The following is a 25,521-nucleotide window of genomic DNA, read 5'->3' on the forward strand; positions in this document are numbered from 1 at the left end:
TTCCCCATGATTGTGTAGCCTACAGAACTAGACTGAGAGACCATTTAAAGGCCTTTGCAGGTGTTTTGAGTTAATTAGCTGATTAGAGTGTGGCACCAGGTGTCTTCAATATTGAACCTTTTCACAATATTCTAATTTTCTGAGATACTGAACTTGGGATTTTCCTTAGTTGTCAGTTATAATCATCAAAATTAAAAGAAATAAACATTTGAAATATATCAGTCTGTGTGTAATGAATGAATATAATATACAAGTTTCACTTTTTGAATGGAATTAGTGAAATAAATCCCCCCCCCCCCCACACACACACACACACACACAAAATGGCAAAACATGAAAGTCCCTCAGATTCTCTGTCAAGTGGTCTCTATGTTGTCTGCGGCCATGCCGATCAGACACTGTGGCTGTGACTTCAGAGTGACCCAGGTGCAGGGTTGGAGCAGAGTCTGGATGAGACTCGTCCATCCCCTTTAAGCCCTTTCTGCCAGTTTCTTTGAAACTGGCAGGAAGGTTTTAACAGTACCAAACACTGACAACAAAATGGCAAAACATGAAAGTCCCTCAGATTCTCTGTCAAATGGTCTCTATGTTGTCTGCGGCCATGCCGATCAGACACTGTGGCTGTGACTTCAGAGTGACCCAGGTGCAGGGTTGGAGCAGAGTCTGGATGAGACTCGTCCATCCCCTTTAAGCCCTTTCTGCCAGTTTCTTTGAAACTGGCAGGAAGGTTTTAACAGTACCAAACACTGACAACAAAATGGCAAAACATGAAAGTCCCTCAGATTCTCTGTCAAGTGGTCTCTATGTTGTCTGCGGCCATGCCGATCAGACACTGTGGCTGTGACTTCAGAGTGACCCAGGTGCAGGGTTGGAGCAGAGTCTGGATGAGACTCGTCCATCCCCTTTAAGCCCTTTCTGCCAGTTTCTTTGAAACTGGCAGGAAGGTTTTAACAGTACCAAACACTGACAACAAAATGGCAAAACATGAAAGTCCCTCAGATTCTCTGTCAAATGGTCTCTATGTTGTCTGCGGCCATGCCGATCAGACACTGTGGCTGTGACTTCAGAGTGACCCAGGTGCAGGGTTGGAGCAGAGTCTGGATGAGACTCGTCCATCCCCTTTAAGCCCTTTCTGCCAGTTTCTTTGAAACTGGCAGGAAGGTTTTAACAGTACCAAACACTGACAAAAAAAAAAAAATGGCAAAACATGAAAGTCCCATCTCAGTCAAACGCCCTCTATGCTACCTTTCTTTGAAACTGGCAGGAAGGTCTTAACAGTAGCAAACACTGACAACAAAATCGCAAAACGTGGAAGTCCCTCAGATTCTCTCAAACGGTGTCTATGTTGTCTGCGGCCATGCTGATCTGACACTGTGGCTGTGACTTCAGGTGCAGGGTTGGAGTCCAGTCTGGATGAGACTTGTCCATCTCACATGCTGGTTTACCTTTGGGGAGACAAAAGTATCCATATTGAAATAAATTATTGCAATCAACAGTGGGAATAAAAAACAGTGGTGTGAAAAAGTGTTGACGCCCTTCCTGAAGAAAAACAAAATGAAGACTTTGGAGTGGCCTAGTCAAAGTCCTGAACTCAATCCTATTGAGATGCTGTGGCATGACCTTAAAAAGGCGGTTCATGCTCGAAAACCCTCCAATGTGGCTGAATTACAACAATTCTGCAAAGGTGAGTGGGCCAAAATTCCTCCACAGCGCTGTAACAGACTCATTGCAAGTTATCACTAACGCTTGATTGCAGTTGTTGCTGCTAAGGGTGGCCCAACCAGTTATTAGGTTTAGGGGGCAAGCACTTTTTCACACAGGGCCATGTGGGTTTGGATTTTGTTTTCCCTTCATAATAAAAACCTTAATTTAAAAAGTGCATGTTGTGTTTACTTGTGTTATCTTTGATTAATATTCAAATTTGTTTGATCTGAAAAAGTGTGACAAACATGCAAAAAAATAAAAAATCCAACACTTTTTCACACCACTGTATGTGTATATATATAACATGTGGCCTGCAGGGCAAAACTGGCCCACCAGCAATAATATCTGGCCCGCGCCCGCAGCCAGATTATTTTGATAGCAGCTGGCTCTGAAATAGATCATCTCGTGGAGCCGTCTAATATTATCACAGTGTCTACACCAGATGCAACTTTTTCGCGTCACACCGCACCGCAATAGCTAACGCTGCATTCACATGGGGCGTCGGTGTCAGCGCTTGACGGAGGGCGTGTCTGAAGCTTGAGCTGACGCGACTGTCATAGTGACAACAGCCAATCACATTACTTTCCGGTGTTGCATGAATGCGATTTGCTAGCACCTGTGATCTGATTGGCTGACGCCAGCGTTGGCGCTTGAAAAGTTCAACTTCTGCCGTGAGCAACGTGAGTGAAGCAACACGACTGAACCCACAGTTCTGTTCGGCAACGCATGACATCACCCATTCAAAGTAGATGAGAAGCGTTAACGCCGACGCCCAGTGTGAATGCAGCGTAAAAGCTGTCTACACTGAACGCGACAAACCGACCGTTGCAAAACACTTGGACTAAGTCAGAAATAGAATTTACAACAAGGGAGTCCATAGAATAGGGGAATCCGTTTACTGTCGGGAATGTGTTGTGTCAGTTGTTACTCCTCTGCGTTCTCGCTCAAACTGGCCTTTGTATTTGCACATTGCTTTCTGTTTGTTTGCGAGTCGAGTTTTCCCTTTGCAAAGCAGATTGAGTTTGTTTGCAAAATGCTGGATTTGTTTGTTTAATTATGGCACGAAATCAGCCTGTTTGCTAATCTTCAGCATGTTTTACACTAAACAATACTTTCTTTGGGAACTATATGTAGATTTTAGCTTGATAAAAATGCATTTTTTCAAGAGAAGGCAGACTAGGGAATGTTGCGATTGATGTCACTGCCATTACACGATAGGCTGAGAGCCGTTACGCTTTCCCCAATGGTAAGAGATACAGACTCTCTTATCTCCCTATTATATACAATTTCTGGTTTGACCGTCTAGCTCCACCATTAGCCTTTTTCACACTTCCGGGTTTTTGGCTTCCGGAATGGCCCACGCCGGGCAAAAGTTTTTCTGGTAAAGGCTGATTTTGTTTTATACTTCTGTGTCAGACCTACGCCGGAGCCTCTGCGCCGTAGGCTATGCATCCGTTTTCATTTATACTTATGCGTCGTTGTCTGCGTCGACGTGCATGCAGACCACTAGTAGGCAGTGTACGCGGTCATGTTGAGTATCAAAACAAAAGCCGAAGAAGAAGCAGCTTGTCATGTACGTTGTCAGAGAAGCTTACAACTAGAAGCGGCAGAGAAGCGGCAAATAGGTAACGACTTTTGTTGCAGTTTGACTGCATGTGTCCCCTGAAACAGAGCGTTTTTCATTCCTATGGAAGATGAAAACGCTCGCTCTTCTCCGATTGCCTCCGCGCCAGTTTTTTTTTACCTGAGGGAGGGGTTCTAGCAGACCAATCACAGTGCTCGCATTCCGTGTAGAATTGACCCGTTGTTACATTTTTGAAGAGGTGCACATCAGGCTACGTCGTAGGCTATGCGTGTACAAACAGCCTACGACGTAGCTACGGCATACACTTGATGCAGAAGTATAAATCAGCCTTAACAATGATAGATAGCCAAGCCTAAGAACCAGTTCGGAAATCAAAGTGTTTTTATGAATTAAATGCAATGAAAATGTTTGAATGGTCTTGGTGATTTATTGGTGAGACTACAAAGTTCTCATTAAGAGCTAAATTTAAGAATTAATTCGAAGTGATGGCGGTTAAATTGCTTATATTCTCTGTGTCTGTTCTGTGTCTAGGCTATATGATATTAGTAATATTCAATAGCTACTATTTAGGGTGGATAGTATGCACATTCCCAGCCAACATGTCCATGTGGGCCCCACATGGGTTTTATCTGGACTATATGGGCGTCATCTGGGCATGGGCTCAGAGTGGGCACTTTGATGGGCTGAATGTGGGCCCCATATTGGATAAAGTTGTGGGCCCAGTTAGGTTGCCCATTATTGTTTATTTGAGGGTCCCATGTGGGCCACATTTGGGCTATATTTAGAATTGTAAAGTTGTGTTGTTTGCAGTTGATTTTGTTTTTGTACAATTATGGGTAACAGCCTAACCCTAAAAAACTGATTACATTTATTCAATTTGAAGTATTTCATGGTTTGTTTGTTTTTGGATACTCCTCCCCACAAACACTCACAGACCAGGTAACACACACACTCTCTCTCTCTTTTCCTCTATTATACCATCTTCTCTGTGCTCTTGTCTGTGCAGTCCAGTAAAATAAAGAGTGGCGGTAAGGTAGATTGCTCTGTTCTCAAATCCACCCTGATAGCAGCAATACCGGTGAGGTTGGAAATGTTACTTTTCTTCAGGTGTTCTCTTTTCTTAACTCAATATTTGTTTTTATGTATCTGTTTGTGTGTAGGAGATCATGGATTGTATCTGCAAAAATATTAATGGGAAGTTGAGATAGATGTCAGTGATAAGGAGGGCTCTGTTTAAAGTGGGATACAACTATAAACTACAGCAGATGTCACGAGGAGCTGATTCTCGGTGGTTAACATGTGAGTCAGTTAAACAGATAAGGGGTGTCCCTCCGTCCATCACAGAAACTGCACAGTAAAAATGTAGCCTAGCTACTTATTAATATTAATTTATAATGCCCAGCACTAACTAACTAACTTACTAACTATCTATCTATCTATCTATCTATCTATCTATCTATCTATCGTGATGTCAAATGACCATTGCCAGTCAATTCAATCTGACAGGGTGCCCTGGCAAACGCTCTTTCTGTAGCCCATGTCTTTTTGATATTGTGCATGGTATAAAGACATTTCAGCATAAATTACAATCTCAGTTAAAGTTTTGGGAAATGGTAGATAAGAATGTGCTTATAACCTTGTAACTTATAGTTGCTCTTTTTTCTGATTGTCCTATGCCAGTGGTTTTAAAACCTCTCCTGGAGGACCCCCAGCTCAGCCCATTTTGTATGTCTCCCTCATCTATCACACCTGATTCAACTCATTGGGCCATTAATGGACAATGCAAGACCTGAAGTGGGTGTGTCAGATAGAGAGACATACAAAACATGCAGTGCTGTGGGTACAATCCAACCGTCTTCATTGACTTTGTATAGCGTGAGGCTGCCTCCTTGTCATTTCTGACTTATAACAAGAAACAGAACAATGTCTAAAAGCTGCTGTGTGACAAGGTGTACAGAAAACAAGCTAAAAAACCCAGAACTAAGTTTTATAAGCTACCGAACCATAAAAGCCAGCCTTTAAGGAGACAAAAGTGGATACAGGCAATAAGACGTGAAGCATCAACAGGAAGAATGGGTAAATTTTGGGATCCTGACACTCAGTAAGCCTACGTGTGCAGTAAACATTTAGTCACTGTTAAGTCAAATATCCAAATGTCAGTTTTATATATTATATTTCCTGTCGCTGATTACGTTAACCTCCGGTGGGCGTAGTTCTCATAGTAATATGACGTCGCACTCTGTCTCAATCGCCTGTATCCACTTTTTAGTCCTTAAACGCTCGTTTTTTGGGTCGACAGCTTATAAAAACTTCTGGGTTTTTGGTTCTGTTTTTTTTTTTTAGCTTGTTTTCTGTACACCTTGTCATATAGCAGCTTTTAGACATTGTTCTGTTTTTTGTTATAAGTCAGAAATGACAAGGAGGCAGCCTCACGCAATACAAAGTCAATGAAGACAGATGGATTATTTTCCCCCCTGGTGGGTGTGGTTTTCAGATTATGATGCGTGTCGCTCTATGCTAATGTAACTTGCATTTTTCATGCATAAAGATTACAGGTCATGCTCTGATGAATGCAGTAGCATCCTCAACTTAAAACTATTTTTTGTTTCACAGTTAGCCTGAAGCAGAACCTTCTGCTAAACAATGTGAGCAGAAAAGAAGTGGAGACGGCCCTTGGCAAATGGTTCGTCAACGCAAGTGACAGGGATGGCAACCATGCCTTGAGAGCCCAGCGGGACCTTGAGCGGAGGTCAGTACAGTCAGATGTGCAAGTAGCATAATAGATCTGGATTGAAAATATTGATTTCCTGATCAATCTTCATTTTAAAGGGGACATAAGACACATCAGTCAATCAGTTAATAGTGAGTACAACCGCATTCTATAACCGAACTCACACCTGTAAATTTTCAGAACTCACAACCACATTCTCAGAATATTCGCACTGTGTGAACGGAACAGGACTGGACAACTAGTTGTCTGTCACGTCATACAGTGCGAGAGAGCCGGTGTTTTATGTGTGGTCTCGCTTTCGGTAACTTACAGCGACAGAGATATGAGCTGTGTGTAATCTGAAGGTGTTAAATCCAAGCACTGTTTTACACCGGAGCAGCTCATGTCAGTTTTGTGTTTCTTTTCCAAATTCAAAGGCCATGTCCTGCGCGAGACATCGCAAAGGACGTGACACGTGTGCGGTTAAAGACTCCGGCAAGCTTGTTTACATGCTGCTGTTGGTTAATGAAGTTTTGATGGATGAACTCGCGGTTCAGTTAGTCTCTTGTCATGTCAAAAGTGATGAGACTTTTCAGTTTTATGGACGTCGCCATCTTTAATATTACGTTGGTCACTGTCGCTGTGGTTACTTGTGAGAGAATACGGGCTTGACTCTCGTTGCACGTTCATACAGTGTTCCAGACGCTACTGTAAGTTGCTGTGTGACATTTCAAGACTCACACCTGTAAGTAAATGCGGTTGTCAGTCCCAAAAACTGACAGTGTGAACGTGGCCACTGACTGCCATGCGCCTGTGTTGGTGCGTCTGTGTGTTGCTTGGCAATTGTCATTGTAATACTGCGAATAAAAACAAAAACCATGGTTACTATAGTTAAACCATGGTAACCACAAATAAACCATGGTTTTGCTAAACTAACCATAGTTTAACCATGGACGTTTTAGTAAAACTAAGGTAATACAAATGGTAATGAGTCCACCAAAAACTATACTTTTAATAAAACTTTTATTAATTAATAATTATAAATTAAATTAAATATTTGTGTTTACATTAATCCCATTAATGGCCAGAAATCTTCTCTTCCCCACACTGACTGAATATGCACATGAATCACGGTCACACGCTCAGAGCAATATTGTTTTAGCTATGTTTTATAGTATTAAAATACTTTGTTGGACAAAAACATGAACTTTATTGGCTTTACTTCAAGTCAGCTGTCATTTTACTTTGGTGCGAGCCCCTATGCGCTCGTACACAGCCCTTGCGAAGGTTCTGTCATTCATTAATATGAATTAATATGATTAGCCTTTTGCTTGACTACGTTATCAAACAGCTAATAATGTGTTATTAATGTTACACAAACCATGTTCCCATTCGCGAGTCAGACAGCTGCCTTCTAACAATCAGTATCCTGTCAAACGCTTTGAACAACTCAGAACGTCAGTGGAGAAAGGCTTATAGTTCATCATAACATCGTAATAGACGCGCTATATTGATAAATCTACACAATTTTTCATATCAACAGAAAATTTACTGGGATAAGCTGTCTTCTCTCGAGACTTTCCTGCTTCAGAGCAGTCATAGTTAATGATATGCTAAAACCTGCCGCCACGTTGTTGTGATTGGTTACAAGGTAGTCTGTGACGTCACAAACACCCACGATTTCAAACCATGGGTTTTTGGTTCACTGCAGTTTCAAACATAAAATACTCAAGCAATGGTGTTGACTTATGAATTTGCACATGGTTTGTCTTAAAGCATATTAAAAACACTACATAAACATATAAACAATATTAAAAACTTGATTTTCACCACAGGGGGTCTTCAAAATAATTTTCACGCAACAATGATCTAAATATTATTCAGCACATAATTACTTATAATTACACAATTACATTTCTTAACTGAATAGTGTCACCTTTAACTTGTTCATATTCCTTTTAGTAGTAGAAATCCCTTTAAGTGTCAGTTTAGTCATTTGGACAGAAATGTAAAGCACTGGCATGGCTTGATCATAATCATGCATGCTTTTTAAGAGTGTGCTCATGTTAATGTTTTGATAGTATTTTAAAATAATTGCCTTTTCTGTCTTTTCTTTCGTTACTGTTCTTTAGATATGAAGCTGATGGGTCTGCCCCAACCCAGGAGTGATGGACTGAAGAATTTTCAATGCTCTTATCCTGTTTTTTCTTTTCTTTTATGATCAATAAAAAGGTGATTTACAAATTCAGAGTTAAAAGTCATTTTCTTCACAGTAGAAATATTTTTGTCATTTAATTTAAATTATATTAGGACAGGTACAAGTTTACTAAGGAATAAAAAAGAAATATAAATGGGGCCCAGTTCTCACCCACTGTGGTCCCACAAAAACTCCATAGAGGGGCCATTTGTGGGTCCAGTGTTATGACCCATTTGGGCCCCATAAGGGTTCTGTATGTGGCCCACATTGGACCCATTTATTAGAACCCATGTGGGCCCCTATAATGAACACACAATTGGGCCTCACTTAGAGCCCACTATGGACCCATCATATGGGCTAACACACATGGGGCCCATGTGGAGCCGATGGACAAAATAATATGGGCCCCACTTGGGTTGCTCATGCAGGGCCCAAGTGACAGCCCATCAAAACCCCACATGGGGCCCATGCCCACATGGAAATGTTGGCTGCATGTTGGAATGCAGGGAGTGTTTTTCGCCACGTGCTGGCATAGGCGCGGGAAGTGTGTTTTCACAGGACAGTAAATGCAACACAAATTTTTATCATTTAATAATTTGTTTGTAATAAACACTTTAAATGGGCTATAAAAATGTTTTTTTTTTTTTAAAGAACAATTAAGATCTAATAACTCACAACAATATTATGTATCTCTCATGACTTTTGAAGCATATAATGGGAGTTTAGTTTTTTTAATGAATAAATTATATAAATAATGTTAGCAGGGGAATGAGTAGCCTGCGTAGCCTATACTGTATGACATCTAGTGAAATAAAAAAAACCGCTGGTAAATTCGAGCAACAATCTGAGTGTCTGTTTAAGCTACAAAGTAGAAAATAATGTCCTTGATTATACAGCAGCAATTTGGAAAACAAACAAAAAAGAAAATGTAAGAAGCGATATTTGAGAAAAGAACATAGGCCTATTAATCTAATAGCCGTAGACCCATAGCGAAACTAATGGTGCGTTCAAGTCATGTCGGAAAGATCGTATTTACGAGCTGAACGCACATGAACGCCACCACAATGTCGTAAATATGAGTGGGGAGCTCGGGGTTTTCTAGCCCCGATCTGTACGAGTTGGGGGCGTGTCAGTGAGAAACATGGTGAAATACCACGATACTTAAGTATTTAGCAGTGACATTGTCAGGCTTTTCTATTTACAACGATGTAAGCTGATTCCCAGCAAAAAATACGATAGTATCATAATATAAAAATGCAATATGTAACAAAGTTTACAATGGCTTCAGAAATTAATTAAAAAACATAAAAAAGCAACATACAACCAATGCACATTCTTTGCTCTACATTTTCAAAAAGTAGAAGTGTTATTTTGTGTAATTAATTTAGAGAAGGCACACCGCCATCATACTCCTACGAAAGTGACTTGAACGCACCTACCGTCATACCCACGACTTCCCACCTCGTAAATACGAACTTCCCAGGACTTGAACGCACCATAAATTTACCCCGCGTCACGTGATTTCATGGAAAAAGGCTCAGCACAGCCACAAGCAAATATTGTTAGTGAAGTTGCAGTTTCGCCATTTTGAACCGGGCGAACGTGTTTACAAAATTTCTGAAACATTTAGTTTGATTCATTCGGACAGCTCACGCACTGAATAGTTTGCCACAGATTCTCAGACCGAAATAGTAACGGGATATTTTATGAGACTGAAAACAAAAAGAGCGATGGATGACGTGAATATTTACAATCAGGAAATAAAACTTTGACTGTAATAAAGGATTTCAGTGTAACTTAATCTTCAAATTCAGAATCTTCATTCAAACACAAAGTCCAAATTACAAAAGCAACAGATTTAAGTTATTTTTCCTTCTACCAATCAATCGGAGTAGACTATCATGGTTTGAACGTTTATATTAATAACCCCACTATATAAAAAACACACATAATCATTGTCATCACTGTATCCTCTTGCCAAGTTCAGCATAGACTCTGACTCTCCTTAACATCACTAACAGGTTTAGTTTTCCACAAACAGACAAAACTTTTGGTATAATAACACAAAATAACACAAGCTGGTGTTATATTTAAAAAAATATGAAAACTTACATGGTAAAAGTTCTGCATGGCTTTTATGTTCAGGCTTCAAAATCACAAGTATCAAACAACAGCTCCTCCCTCTCAATTTCATCAGCTGAACCGTCATAACATGTATGGCAAACCGTTTCAACATTTAATCCCTAAAACGTACAGGCCTATCTACTTTCATGCTACTACTCATTTTGTTTAGATACTAGCAGTAGGTCTAGCTATTCAATGAGGTCTAATGGAATAGATACTAATAAAGTAGCATGAAAATACATACTAGTTTGTTTTATGGATTAAATGTTAAAATGGCTTGCCACAATACCAGAAAAAGTAGTTTCAGTTACTTGTTGTCACGGAAGTAAAGCTCAGACCTATCATACAAATCTTTATATTAACTGGCTTTCTATTAATGCAATACAGTGAATGACATCCATCTGTGTCTCCCAGTGGATTACATTATTGGCAGTTTGTAGTTTATTAATTAATTTACAGCAAAACAAAAGATAATATCTATACTCTCATGTCTGAAAACATTATTTTTTGTCTTACACTTCATAATAAACTCAGACAAGCACATTACAGACTTTGATCTTTGGTCTTGCATGGTCAAGCCAGTTTATTTTTTTGTGAATTGGAATGTGTGCAAAGGATTGTGGGGGATTTAAACGATTAGTTCACTTTCAAATAAAATTTTCCTGATAATTTACTCACCCCCATGTCATCCAAGATGTTCATGTCTTTCTTTCTTCAGTGGAAAAGAAATGAAGGTTTTTGATGAAAACATTCCAGGATTTTTCTCCTTATAGTGGACTTCAATGGCCTCCAAATTACACTTTCAGTGCAGCTTCAAAGGGCTTTAAACGATACCAGACAAGGAATAAGGGTCTTATCTAGCGAAACGATCGGTCATTTTCGAAAAATATGTAAATGTATATGCTTTATATAAACAAATTATCGCCTTGCACGTGCTTCCGCTTTCTGTATTCTTCAAAAAGCTTACGCTGTATGTCTTACGCCTGGTATCGTTTAAAGCTCTTTGAAGCTGCACTGAAACTGTAATTTTGACCTTCAACCATTTGGAGACCATTGAAGTCCATTATAAGGAGAATAATCCTGGAATGTTTTCATCAAAATCCTTAATTTCTTTTTGACTGAAGAAAGAAGGACATGAACATCTTGGATGACATGGGGGTGAGTAAATTATCAGGAAAATTTTATTTGAAAGTGAACTAATCCTTTAAGGCCACGAAGGATACATCCGATGCATCCTTCAAATTCAGCCAAGGATCCTTCTGATTGTGATGGCCTTCAGCAACATTTAATGATGTAACAGCCGAGATATACACTGATTATACTGTAAATACTTTCATGTTTGTGTTTTTTGAAATGATAATTGATGATTCAGTGGTTCATGAATTAGAATTGGTAAGTTTTCAGTTCCCAGTGCAGCAGGTCTTTATCTCTTTAAGTAAATGCTGATCTCTCATTACATTTTTCCAGTCATATCTGACTCTCCCCATTACATGGCTTGGCACTCACACACAGATAAGCATTCACACCTATAGTCAGTTTGGCATGTCCAGCTAACCTGCACGTCTCTGGACTGTGTGCAACCCGGAGCACCTGGAGGAAGCCCACACTGACACCCAGGTGAAAAACAAAACGCTTCCATAATGTACTTAAAGTGATCTAATTACACACACTAATTTTGTACTTAATATACTAAAAATTGTTCTTTAGTACTTCTTGAGATAATCTTAAGGACATCTAAGTGTACTCAACTGTGCTTTATTAAGTGCACTTCAAGTGGTAACTAGATACTTTTTTTTAATAAAACAGAGATAAGTTAATAGCACATTTTAGTTCATTTTTCATAGAGTCTCAAAATAGCACAGTTGAGTACACTTAGATGTTCTTAAGATTATATCAAGAAGTACTAAAGAACAATTTTTAGTATATTAAGTACAAAATTAGTGTATGAAAATAGAGCACTTTAAGAACATTGTGGAAGTGTACTTTTTTCACCTGGGACAGACAGAACATGTAAACTCCACACTCCAGAGTCCAAAAGGACTCAGACTCAGCTGAACCGAGGATCTTCTGCTGTGAGGAGACAGTGTTACCCTCTGAACCACTGCAGATACTGTCAACATAAAGAATAGAGGTCCATCCCTAATGTTCATGAGTGTAGAAAAATTAAATACACATTGCATAAATATGTTGACAATCCTCTGTGGATCTTTTGGCTCTGAAGGCAGATTACAAACAATCAGTGTCGTCTCAAGATGTTCTGGACTACTGTACTCTTTCTTCCATTGGGACAGACTCATGTTCTGTGTTCCTGTTCTGACGTCTGTATATCCAGATGACAAATATAACCAGCAGAACCAGCAGAGCTCCAATCACAAGCGGCACAATAATCCTAGACTCTACAGCAGGAAGGAGGAAGGAAGAGAACACAGATTTATTAAATGTTTTTTTCTTTTTAAACTCACTGCTTAAAGATTTTGTAAAGTTCTCAATGACTCCTGATTTACTTACTACGTTGTTCTTCAGTATCATTAGGTTTGTCTTCATCTGTGTCTAGTTTTCCCTTTGATTCTTTATTATATTCTGTAGGATATTAAAAGGTTCATCACACAGTTTAGCATCAATTTGCTGTTCAAATCATGATTAATAAACCAGCTGTAAAATAACCTGAAATATTTCTGATCATCCACTGATCTTCTCTCACCTGTGACTGTGACTGTGATCAAGATTTCTCCTTCAGAGTCCAGAACTCTGTATGTTCCAGAGTCAGTGACTCTGACTTACTAATAGTCAGAGTCTCATCTCTGACGGTTATTCGATCTCTCCTGACTCTACCTCTTCTCGTCCACACCTCTGTCCACTCTGAGTTGTTGTTGCTCTGATGCTCCACTTTATCAGCATTGATCAACAGAACATCCATCTTCAGCTCCTCACCTGTTTTCACAGAAATCTCATCTGAGGAGAAACAGAAAGACATTCATGATTATTATAATGGTGTCATTTAATCAAGACCAAAAACCCATACTGAAGACAACTAATCTTATATATTAGGCAGAATGAGTCTCATTCAGTGTCTCTATCACAGTCCCTCATGCAGGACCAACACAATTACTAAAGGAAATCCTAAAAATGTTACGACTGTAACCCTGAGACACATTGGAGAACAAAGAACGCACAAGTCAAGTGTGTAATCGAGTGTCATATATTTATGACATGGATCATGCACACAGCTTGAAACATTTGCTTTAACAGGCCATTTTACATAGATTTGAACAGCGTGCTTCAAATCAAATAGTCCCTGAAGTTGAAGAAGAGGATGATATGTTCTCTATGCCTTATATACTTCCTGGTCGCACTAGTATGATGTCATAGGCTGTTGTCGGCCAATAGGATTGTCGTGGTTTTACAGTTGCTTCAGATACCAGTTACGTGGAGTCGTTCCCCAAAGTGCCTCAGGACACAGTGTCTCGTTCCCTGTCAAAAGAGAACTCAGTTTTGACTTTACCATGAATATGAAGATGGTACTCCCTCTCTACTCTCTGATCATTAGTGTAATAGACTCTCAGAAGGTATTTCCCAGCGTCACTGAAGATCAGATCCTTGATGATGATGTCACATGATCCTTCTTTAAACACTCTGTCATTTTCACTCTTACATTCTTCAGTCTGACAAACAAGGATGTTTTTTGAAAATCGACTTTAAAACTATATCTGAAATGTTTCTGGCCTCAAAGTCACACAGCAGGGTGACGCTGCCTCCTTGTTGCCCCGTCACAGATCGAGGAGTGTTTCCAGAGGATTCTGCAAACAGACAGAAAAATATTCATTCAGTACTGAGTATCAACACTGTAAAAGTTTTCCTTTTCTTTGTCAAGTTGCAAAACAAAAGAAATCAAACTCACAAACATTTAATCAAACTCTAAAACATGATTTTTAACCTTTTCCACAGTCAAAACACTGTCCAGCACAAACCCCTTCCTTCATCCATACAATATTCTGGAGTTATTTTACTGGATTTTCTTTCGCTCAAGATGTTTCACAGTCACACACACACTCCTTACACTGAATGAACCAATGAGCATCTCCAGACGGGTTACTGAACCAAAAAACCACTCCGAAATGAACGAATCAGAAAGAACCGAATGAGCCTGAAAATCTGACTTTATCTCTGTCTGTAGATTTGATTTGATTAATTTGAATCTGTAACGTCATGTAAAGACAGAGACATGAGAGAGCACGATCCAAATGCAGCTTAATATTTTAATAATAATAAAAACAATATAAACCAGTCTAGTATATTGTATAATGACACCACATATATGAAAGAAAAAGACTAAAGAACACAGAAAACACAGAAACACTCTTCAAAATACAGGTTCATAATTGGCGTCATATCAATGAAGAATTTTTAACATCTACAAAACCTTTCCATTCCACAAAAGGTTCTTTAGATTATTAAAATGTTCTTCATGCTAAGAAAAAAAAAGGTTCTTTTAAGAACTTTTCACTAAATCAACATAATTCAACGTAACAGTCCAAAATTGGTAAATATGTGATAAAGTTTGCCTGCTGCCCAACAGATCACAAACACAGTATGGATTATTGTTCAGCTTTGAGGACAGTATCGTGTCTTATTAGATTTTCAGAGCTGAAAAAAAAAATACAAGTTTCGGAAGAAATACTAAAATACTGCTAGATGTAGTGAATTCATGAACCACAACGACATCGAGCTCCTAACACAGGGCCCTGGGACAGGAACCAATTTTTCTTCCATATGATCAAGGCGTGGAGACAGTGCCGCGTGATCTTGATCATACGAAGTGGGTTGCCCCTTCGGGGAGAACCCTTTGGTCCTGAGCCACCACTGTAAGGGTCTCATGTACAGCAGGCCAAAAGTTATCACGTTGGACGCTGCTGCCATCAGACCCAGCAGTCTCTGAAACTGCTTTACAGTGCGTGACTGGCCTAGCTTCAATTCTTTTACGGCTGATAGAATAGCAGTGATGCGAACTGGTGAGAGACATGCTCGCATTATCACTGAATCCCACACCACACCAAGAAAAGTGGTCCTCTGTCGTGGAGTAAGCACGCTTTTCTTGGCATTCAGTCTCAACCCCAACTTCTGAATGTGGGCGAGAACGACATCTCGATGCCGAACCGCCATCTCCTCTGACTGTGCTAATATTAGCCAGTCGTCAATATAATTCAGGATGCGTATGCCCTGCAGCCTGAGCGGGGCCAGCGCTGCATCTACGCATTTCGTGAATGTGCGGGGTGAGAGAGCTAGGCCGAACGGAAGAACCCGAAATTGATACGCTTCGCCCCTGAAAGCGAACCTCAGGAACTTCCTGTGCTGTGGAAGGATGGAGATATGGAAGTATGCGTCCTTGAGATCTATTGTGACAAACCAATCCTCGGATTTGATTTGAGTCACGATTTGACTTATCGTCAGCATCTTGAATTTTAGCTTTCGTACTGCTCGATTCAGATGACGTAGATCTAAAATAGGGCGCAACCCCCCATCCTTTTTTGGAACCAAGAAATACCAGCTGTAAAACCCCGACTCCCTGTCGGCAACCGGAACCCTCTCTATAGCCTCTTTTGCTAATAGGGTTTTTATTTCTTGCTCCAACACCAGAGCCTGCTGTGGAAGCACTGACGTTTGCAGCACTCCTTTGAACAGAGGTGGATGGCACCAAAACTGGATTTTGTAACCTTTGTCTACAATCTGCAGGACCCAACGTGAGATATTTTGAAGAGATTTCCACTCTACCAGAAAATCTACTAAGGGAACCAGCCTCTCGAGGCTGGCCTCTGGTGTTTTGTTCACAGCACATTTTTGATGTAAATTTATCCTCCTCAGAGGATGTGACGCAGCGTTGTGTTGTTCTGAACACTGCGTCACTAATTCGGTGGGAACCGCTGCGCCCCGAATCACCAGAGGTGGCGGGGTTGGCAGAACGGCCTCCTGAGGGCCACGAGGTGGAACGGGCACCGCATACTGAGGTGTGTACCGCACCACCCCGTGCGGGGCTGCCCTCAGAAGTCTGACACCACTGGCATCAGGACTTCTTCTGCCCAGCCTTCTTCGCCTGAAGCAAAACCCTCAGGTCTGTCTTCGGCTTAGAAGGCTTGGGCTGAGAGTGCCGTCCCGGCCCACCGTGTCTTTGAGGTGGAGCACGAGAGGCGACACTCTCTTTCTGCTGCGCTCGGTATGAGGAGCTATACGGCTGGGGCTGCTCACGCCCAGCAGAGGATGGATGGTGGCGTGGTAGATACTTTTTGAACGCCTCCGCCTGCTTCTTAGCTTCCTGGAACCTGTCGACGACTGATGTGACAGCGTTGCCAAACAGGCCAGATGGCGCAAACGGGGCGTCGAGAAGAAAGGCCCTGTCTTTATTCTTTAGCTCAGACAGATTGAGCCACAGGTGCCTCTCTGTCGCCACCAAGGCTGCCATAGACGGTGGCTCTTAGAGACAGATCTGTGGCTCGACACAGTTCTCGAACTGCATCCAGGCCAATCCCCTCCCCGCCATCCAGATCCTTCAGCAGATCTGCTTGGTACGCTTGCAAGATAGCCATCGTGTGCAAGCACACACCAGCCTGACCTGCTGCCGTATACGCTTTACCCACTAGCCCTGATGTAGCTTTAAGTGGCTTTGTGGGAAGCGTAGGGGCCTTCAGGGACAATGCTGAACCTGGGGACAAATAGCTCGCAAGCGTCTGTTCAACCCGGGGCATCGCCCCATAACTATATTCTTTCAGCCCTCTTATATCAGAGTAGTGTTTCACGTGAGGGCTGAATAAGCGTGATGAATATGGTTTCTTCCATGATCTCGCTAGTTCATTGTGAAGATCATGAAAGTATGGACGGCCCCTTGGTGCTTTATTTGATGATTAAAAAGCGCTCATCCAGTTTGCTTTTCGGACGAGCCCCCTGTTTCTCGGCTGGCCATTCAATGCTTAACTTTTGATGCGACGAGCCCTCTACCTGGGCGGAAGAAACCGCAGGGCGGGCTTCCAACACCAGAGAGGGGGCGGCGGATCTGCCAGGTGAAGGCTGAGAAAGAGCACTCAGGCCCGTCTCAAGCCCTGCTGACAGATCCAACGACATCTTTCTCTGCAATGCCTCAGCAGCCGCGGGTCCAGAGCACTCGAAAAGTGCAAGGCGGGAGCGGAGCCTCCTTAGAGGAAGCTTTTCACAATGCTTGCATTCAGCCCCCTCGAAGGCTGAAAGAGCATGCTCCGCTCCCAAACACACCACGCACAAATCGTGTGTATCCCCACCCGTAAGGAAATGAGGGCAGGGAGGAGCATATGATTTAAATGCTTGAGTGTTCGCCATAATAACTTATATTGAGCTGTACTATTTCAGGACAGACAACAATAAATAGACAAAACGCTGAGGCAGAAAAGCTGAAGCCGGTCTCACCGGATGTGTATTTATCCTTTCCTGGTCGTGACGTCACCCACCCATGACGTTCACTCTCGCCATTGGACTAGTTGACAGGCGTGCATCAGACGCTATCACGCTGAGGGCATTCCCAAAGCGATCCTATCGGTTCCCTCGAAAGGGAAATGTCATTTCTTCATTCCTCTTCAGTGTTCAGAGTCGAAAAAATGATCTACACTAGGGGGCTCTGCACTAGTGTTCACTAGAGTGAGATTCATTCAGGGTTTGTTACAGTATGGAGAAAACAAATACTATGGAATTCAATGGGACCATGAACTGTTTGTTTACAGTCATTCTTCAAAATATCTTCTGTTGTGTTCAGCAGAAGAAAGAAACTCGTACAGGTTTGGAACAACTTTGGGAAAAGCAGTCGAACTGGGCCAGGAAAATCAATCGTCACACAATAGGAAGAGTAATGTATACTATAAAGTACATTCAAAAACATTCTCTCATTTTAGTCACATATTAATTTAATATACTTTCCTTTTTTCATGCTTCTTTCTGTACCTCACATGTGTGATTTCTTAGTTTACTGCTGTTTATTTGATCAAAACTCTCAACAACATTCAACATTGAAGACACTTTATTTATAATCAAGCTTTATGTGCCTTTTATATTTTCTCTTAAAATCAGTTTATTAATGCTCCTAAATATAATGTCTAGATGTACATTTCTAACTAAAGTCTTGTAGGTCTAATGATGTTCAAGCATGTGTTCGCTTGTTTTGGCTGTGACAGATCTTGACTCGTGTTTTTCTTATTTTCTTATTCTTATCTTATTGATATGCAGTTGATTAAAACATGCTACTTAAACTCTAAGCTTGAATATAGTTTATTGATATTGGATTAATAAGTACTGCATTAAAGACAGTGCAGAAGCAGCAGCATTGCTATTTTACTGAATATTACAAATGATTATGATTTTTTGAACTTTGCCACAACTGAAGATCTGTTCAACAGAACCACATCTGAACCACACTGGAGAACCTCCATCAGTGACGTACAGAAATGCTGATTAATGGATAGACTGTAATAAAGCACACAAGTCTGTCATTTAGCTGATTTTTGACTCATCAGTGATGCACGTTTCGCTTCTTTCCATCCTTTCTGCCAGCCGTGATAGTGAATGATTCCTCCTGCGATGAATGTAGCCAGAAAAAACACAAAAGCAGCGAGTCCAACACCACTGAACATCAACACACGCTCCCTCACCGTCACCTCATCTACAGAGACACAAAACATTCATGAACTACTTAAACAACAACATTTTACAGTATAAAGAGACCAGATAGATCAGATTCCATGAAGAACCTTTAACATTCATGGAGTCTTTCTGTCCCACAAAAGGTTCTTTAGATGATTAAAGTGTTCTTCACACTATATGGTTCTTCAAGAACTGATCACTGACAGGTTCAAAAATGGTTCTTTTTATATGTTACTAATTGTTCATATTAAATCATACCGATTTTTGGGTGAATTTTGCAAGAGAAAGTTCAAATGTTATTTCCAGAAAGATTCAGCAGCTCAGGTTGAGTTAGGAAGGTCATTCCACCAGCAGGGAACAGAGAAGTCAGTGAAAGTGATTTTGTGCCTCTTTGAGATGACACCTGAAGAACACAAGCTTCTGGAGCACAGAGCACAGGTCTGAGTTCAGGTATAGAGGTGCAGATCCAGTGGATGTTCTGTAGACAAACATCAGAGCCTTGAATTTGATGTCAGCGATGATTGACAGTCAGTGCAATCTGATGAAGAGAGGAGTGACATGCGCTCTCTTCAGCTCCATAAAGATCTCACTGCACAATTCTGGATCAGTTTCAGAGGTTTACATGCTGAAGACCTGCCAAGAGAGTAATATAACAGTAGTAGTAGATGATAAACACTTGAAGAGAAAGGAAGACTCTTTCTCATGCATTAAATAGGGTGAATTAAGGGTGATTGTGACAGTTTTTGAGTTTCCATCTTGTGCAAGGTTTATTGCCATAAATTAAAAACATCAGAACAACACATTTCTGTAATACTGAAGATGATCAATTTGTGGAGGAAACAGTGTTATATTATAATGAAAGGATGTGTGACATACACTTTTCTGTAAACTGAGCCAAAGAAATAGTTTTGGTAACATTTGGATGATTGTGACAGAACATCTTTAATTAATTTAGGGGAGTGTGAACATGTTAGTTCATACTTTGATATAATGTTATGCAATATTTCCTTTTCTGTTTGTCATTAAGAGTCCACGAATGTTTACTTCATGTTACTACTTTATTTCTCAGTTTATAATCCATCCACAATCCATACAGTACACATGATGTAACTGAGGTAAAAGATGGCTTGAACCGTGAAAGTTATTGAAAACATTCAAAAATCAGGTAAAAACATGGTTTAGTTCCAAAATATATACAAAAAAAATGTGACTGTGAATACTTTCATGATTTTTGATGGATTCGGTAGTTCATGAATTAGAGTTGGTAACTCTTCAGTATCCAGTTCAGCAGGTCTTTATCTTGGTCACTTTAACTAAATATAGATCTCTCATTATGTTTTTCCAGTCGTACCTGACACTTGCTGATTTCTCCTGTGTGGAATTATTAAAGTGGATTTATTCCTGAACTCTCCCTTGTTGTGCTTCCCATGAGCAGCCGCCCGTGACAGAGAGAGACTGTCCATTAATGTTCTTGGCAGTGTTTTTTCCGGGATAAGTTGCCAGATCTGTCCTCAACCCTCCCCGTTACATGGCCTGGCACTCACACACACACACACACACACACACTCACACACAGTCAGTTTGGCATGTCCAGCTAACCTGCGTGTCTTTGGACTGTGTGCAGTAAACCCACACTGACACGAGGAGAACATGTGAACTCCACACAGAAGAGACTCAGATGAACCGAGGATCTTCTGCTGTGAGGAGACAGTGTTACCCTCTGAACCACTGCAGATACTGTCAACATGAAGAACAGAGGTCCATCCCTAATGTTCATGAGTGTATTCATACATGTTGACAATCCTCTGTGGATCTTTTGCCTCTGAAGGCAGATTACAAACAATCAGTGTCGTCTCTAGATGTTCTGGACTCCGGTACACTTGCTTGCATGTGGACCCCATTTTGGTAGTGATCTTGTTCTGTGTTCCTTTTCTGATGTCTGTGTTTCCAGATGAGAGCAGATATAACCAGAACCAGCAGAACCAGCAGAGCTCCAATCACAGACAGCACAATAATCCTAGAATCTACAGCAGGAAGAGAACACAGTTTTATTAAATGTTTTTTCTTTTTTAAACTCACTGCTTAAAGATTTTGTAAAGATCTCAATGACTCCTGTTTTACTTACTACATTGTTCTTCGTCTGTGTGTGGTTTTTCTGTAGAGGAGATTGAAATGTTAGTATTTGCTGTTTAAATCATGATCAATAAACCTCAGCTGTAAAATAAGCTCAATATTTCTGAACATCCACTGATCTTCTCTCACTGTGATCAAGATTTCTCCTACATAATCCAGAACTCAGTGTCAGTGGATGTAAACTCATTAATGATCAGGTTTAGAAAAACCCATATTGGAGACTAATCTTATATATTAGGCAGAATGAGTCTCATTCAGTGTCTCTATCACAGTCCCTCATGTAAGACCAACACAATTACTAAAAGAAATCCATAAAAAATGTTTTGACTTTACCATGAATATCAAGTTGGTACTCCAGGATATGTCGCTTCACTTCTCTCTGATCATTTTTGTAATAGACACTCAGAATGTATTTCCCAGCATCACTGAATCTCAGATCCTTGATGACGACGTCACATGATCCATTTTTGAATATCCTGCCATCTCCTTCATTCTGATAAATAGGGATAATTTTTGAAAATCTACTTAAAGCGACATCAAAAATGTTTCTGTCCTCAAATTCACACAGCAGGGTGACGCTGCCTCCTTGTTCCCCCGTCACACATCGAGGAGTGTTTCCAGAGGATTCTGCAAACAGACAGAAAAATACTGAGTATCAACACTGTAAAAGTTTTCCTTTTCTCTGTCAAGTTGCAAAACAAAAGAAATCAAACTCACAAACATTTAATGAAGCTCTAAAACATGATTTTTAACTTTTTCCACAGTCAAAACACTGTCCAGCACAAACCCCTTCCTTCATCCATACAATATTCTGGAGTTATTTTACTGGATTTTCTTTCGCTCAAGATGTTTCACAGTCACACACACACTCCTTACTCACTGAATGAACCAATGAGCATCTCCAGACGGGTTACTGAACCTAAGAACCGCTTCGAAATGAACGAATCAGAAAGAACCGAATGACCCGGTTCAATCAGATCTTTCACTCTGACTTGAACTGAAAATCTGACTTTATCTCTGTCTAGATTTGATTTGTTTAATTTGAATCTGTAACGTCATGTAAAGGCAGAGACATGAGAGAGCATGAGAAGAATAATAGCAAGAAGATAAACAGATTTAGTATATTGTATATTGACACCACATATATGAAAGAAAAAGACAGAGAACACAGAAACACTCTTCAAAATGCAGGTTCATTATTTCAAGCAAAGTCACTTGGTGCAAAATAGAAACAATCGACAACATGGAACTGAAAATCAAAGATTGTTACAATTTATCAACAAAAATGATACTGACCGATATAATGTATCAAACACAACAGCAGCAGCAGATTCAAGCATCTGAACCTGATGAGAAGCAGAAGAGCTGGATTATGTCACAGATTCAGGATAATAACCACAAACACATTAATACAGAGATAAAACACTTTCCTAAGCGGTAAAATATTACTAAACATTCACTTAATCTGAAATATTTGACAAATGAGGATCTGACATGATAAAAATATCAAATAAGAAATTTGGTTTTATAAATGATTCCAGTGTAACACTGAACAAGATCAGTGAAACGCAAACAACAGGCTTTAGAAACTCACTAACAATCTTATAATTATATTTAATAAACCCATAAATAATAACAAATCATCATCATAATCGCAGTAGGACTAATGGATTCATCATGTCGGCTTTATTTCCGCGTTACTATCAGGTTGTTTTCCAGAAACAGAAACACAAATATTGGTATAATAACACAAAAACAAGCTTAATTTATATTTAAAAAAAAAAAAAAAAAACATGAAAACTTACATTGTAAAAGTTAATGAATTTCATGTTCAGCCGTCAAAACTTTGTAAACCTCAGGACGACATCTTCTTCAGCGAGTTTTATTAAAAAAAATAAAAGCGAAACTAAACTATCAATCGAAGGTGACCCTTAGCTTCCTGAAATATGAAACATTTGATATCTACTGGTTATTCTTTCAAAGCAGATTGATCGATCGGTAAATTAACATAATACTGCATGATGTTCAGTGACTGAATTATTTATTTAATCATTCGCATATGAATTCAACAATTAACTTTAAAAAAAATTTTTTAAAGACTTTTGATTGAAAAAGTGAAAGACTCTCATTTTGAAGGAATGGCTGTGTCTGGATCACGTGACAGGATGAGGCGCCGCACGGATCACATGATCTGAAACCACAACACTGCAGAATGTCATTTCTTCATTCCTCTTCTGTGTTCAGAGAGTAAAAATGTCGATATTCAGAGTGAATTTGATCTGCTCGGTGTTGTTTGTTGTGTTTGGAGCTGCGTTTGGATTCCTGGGGAATGGAGACACATTTCGACGGAAGGTAAAAATAAACAAATGAGATAAAACTGAACAAACTTCATGAAGATGCAACAACAAATAATCCTTAAAACCGCCAAATACGTTTAGAAAAATCATTATTATTTATAGTTAGTTTTTATTCTAATCTATGGAGGTTGTGTTTATTTGAGATCTTTTACAGTGATTCAGTCAGATAACATCATAGTACTTTGATTAACCATAATTATTTACCATGGTACTTTAAATAATACCATAGTACATATCTAAAACAACAGCATTACTATAGTATTGTGTCTCAAACACCATGTTGTGTAATTGAACATTTTGGCTCATTTTTGTTGATTATCAGGTTCATCTTTGTGTGTTTTTGTAAGATTAGATGAAACTAGATCTTAATTCAGTTTAATTAGTGACATTAATTAGTGTATTAATGATTTATGTGTGCTGTTGTTTCATACATAAGACCCTTTAAACTCATAACCTGCTCTTGGTTGTCATATTATCATATTTTGAATTAAAATGAATATTAATCTCAGTCTAGATCAGCTGTACAACTGAATGTGAACTGATTTTAACTGATTTACAATCATTTACAGTCACAGCGTTACAGACATTTGACAAGTTATTAATAAATAACCTTAATATTGTAATTGTAAAAGTGTAATTGTAAAGTGATCAACATTATTATTTAATTAAATCAGTATAATGTTTTTCTTTCTGATTGGTTCGTTTGTTCTTCCAACGTTTTAATTTGTCGCACCAGAAAAAGTGATATATTTTATTTTATATGTCTCATTTAATCTTAAGTTTTGGGTCACACTTTATTTTAGTGTCCTTGTTAAACGTCACATGACAATAACTATAAATTATGCATAATTACATGCAACTAAACTAAATCAAACCCTAATCCTGCTAAACCTACAGTAAGTACACGTAGTTAATTAATATTCCTCAGTGCAATCAAGTTTTCCTTATTAAAAATCTATTTAAATAATATGTTGTTGTACAACTCTATGTAACTATAAATTCATAAAGCAGGAACATGAGGGCATGTGCAGTAATCATTACTGTGATCAGACTAACATCATTGGCTGATGTGATGCTCTCTCTCCTCTGTTCTCCTCAGGTGTCTCTGGAGCTGAACCCCGGTCTGAATCCTCCCTCGTCTCTTCCTCCTGGAGTGCTTCTGGTTCATGCGCGAGGACTGGGACTCAACGACACGCTTCACTTCTTACTGTGTAATCATGGAGCTCCGGCGCTGCTGCTGGTCCACACTAACAGCACAGAGTCTGCAGTGCGGGTGGACTGGCCCGTGTTCATCAACCGCAGTTCCTCAGGCAGCCTGAGGGTGGAGCCAGAGAGCAGCGTGACCTACAGCTCTGCACTAGTGTTCACCAGAGTGAGATTCATGTCATGCATTATCAGGGAACTGAACACATGACTTCTGCTACTGTTTAAAATGAGAAATGAATGTAAGAAGTGAACTCTGCTGTGTTTGTGTCTCAGCTGTGGGAGTACGATGACGTCAACAACACCGCCGACCCGCAGAAGACGGCAGAGTCCAGTTTCTACCCTCCTTACGAGCTCCAGAACTTCATCTGGTCGGAGCTGAACGGCACCGTTAACCAGTCGGATCACATGATCACGTTATGCGGCGGAGCGAAAACAGAGAGTTTCCTCAACGGCTCCCTCTGTCTGAAAGTAAGCGGAACTGCAGTACGACTGACAGTAACAGGATGAATGTAGAGATGATTGATGTCTGTTCTTCTTCCTCCTCATCAGTTCTCAGTGTTTGAGTCGGTGGGTCGGGAGCAAGCGTGGCCGAGTCTCCTTCATAACGCCAACTCCTCGCAGCTCCACGTCTGGCTGGAGGGAGTCACGCCGCGAGGGAACGACTCCAGATTCGCTCTGGAGTTTCAGTCGGTCGGCGACTCTGGATTCCAGGGAAGAGTTGATGTCCGCAGCTCCATAGATGATGAGTACACTCCCTCTATCTTCAAGGTACAAACATGAACATTTTCTCAGCTTTTTGACTGATAATTTAGCCTCGTCATCAGAGAAGAGAAGAGATGTCGCTGAAGTTATT

The 25,521-nt window shown here is 40.1% G+C and overlaps 2 protein-coding genes and 2 long non-coding RNA genes across 12 annotated transcripts in view; 1 reads left to right on the forward strand and 3 right to left on the reverse strand.

Moving 5' to 3' along the window:
- LOC127500693 (uncharacterized) overlaps positions 1 to 10,408 on the reverse strand; it is a 114,059-nt gene extending 103,651 nt beyond the window's left edge. For 6 of the 8 annotated variants that reach the window (XM_051872061.1, XM_051872062.1, XM_051872059.1 and 3 more), the window contains exon 1: positions 10,309 to 10,408. In XM_051872061.1, the coding sequence (XP_051728021.1) occupies positions 10,309 to 10,310 (2 nt within the window). In that variant the 5' untranslated portion in view covers positions 10,311 to 10,408. The remainder of the gene's footprint in view (positions 1 to 10,308) is intronic. The other 2 variants (XM_051872065.1, XM_051872064.1) reach the window with 1 other exon arrangement.
- Positions 1 to 25,521, forward strand: part of glmp (glycosylated lysosomal membrane protein) — a 43,085-nt gene that overhangs the window by 15,008 nt on the left and 2,556 nt on the right. The window contains exons 1-4 of one of the 2 annotated variants that reach the window (XM_051872037.1): positions 23,234 to 23,457; positions 24,562 to 24,834; positions 24,942 to 25,136; positions 25,218 to 25,436. In XM_051872037.1, the coding sequence (XP_051727997.1) occupies positions 23,359 to 23,457; positions 24,562 to 24,834; positions 24,942 to 25,136; positions 25,218 to 25,436 (786 nt within the window). In that variant the 5' untranslated portion in view covers positions 23,234 to 23,358. Of the gene's footprint in view, positions 1 to 23,233; positions 23,458 to 24,561; positions 24,835 to 24,941; positions 25,137 to 25,217; positions 25,437 to 25,521 lie in introns of those variants that run through there. The other variant, XM_051872038.1, reaches the window with a different exon arrangement.
- On the reverse strand, positions 12,458 to 13,263 carry LOC127500705 (uncharacterized). Its single transcript, XR_007926402.1, has 3 exons — positions 13,022 to 13,263; positions 12,829 to 12,900; positions 12,458 to 12,716 (listed from the first exon to the last, which is right to left on the reverse strand). It is a non-coding gene; the product is annotated as an uncharacterized LOC127500705 (long non-coding RNA).
- On the reverse strand, positions 13,844 to 23,136 carry LOC127500704 (uncharacterized). Its single transcript, XR_007926401.1, has 3 exons — positions 22,911 to 23,136; positions 22,402 to 22,451; positions 13,844 to 14,117 (listed from the first exon to the last, which is right to left on the reverse strand). It is a non-coding gene; the product is annotated as an uncharacterized LOC127500704 (long non-coding RNA).

The sequence above is a fragment of the Ctenopharyngodon idella genome, chromosome 19 (genome assembly GCF_019924925.1).
Source record: "Ctenopharyngodon idella isolate HZGC_01 chromosome 19, HZGC01, whole genome shotgun sequence".
Classification (NCBI taxonomy): Eukaryota; Metazoa; Chordata; class Actinopteri; order Cypriniformes; family Xenocyprididae; genus Ctenopharyngodon; species Ctenopharyngodon idella.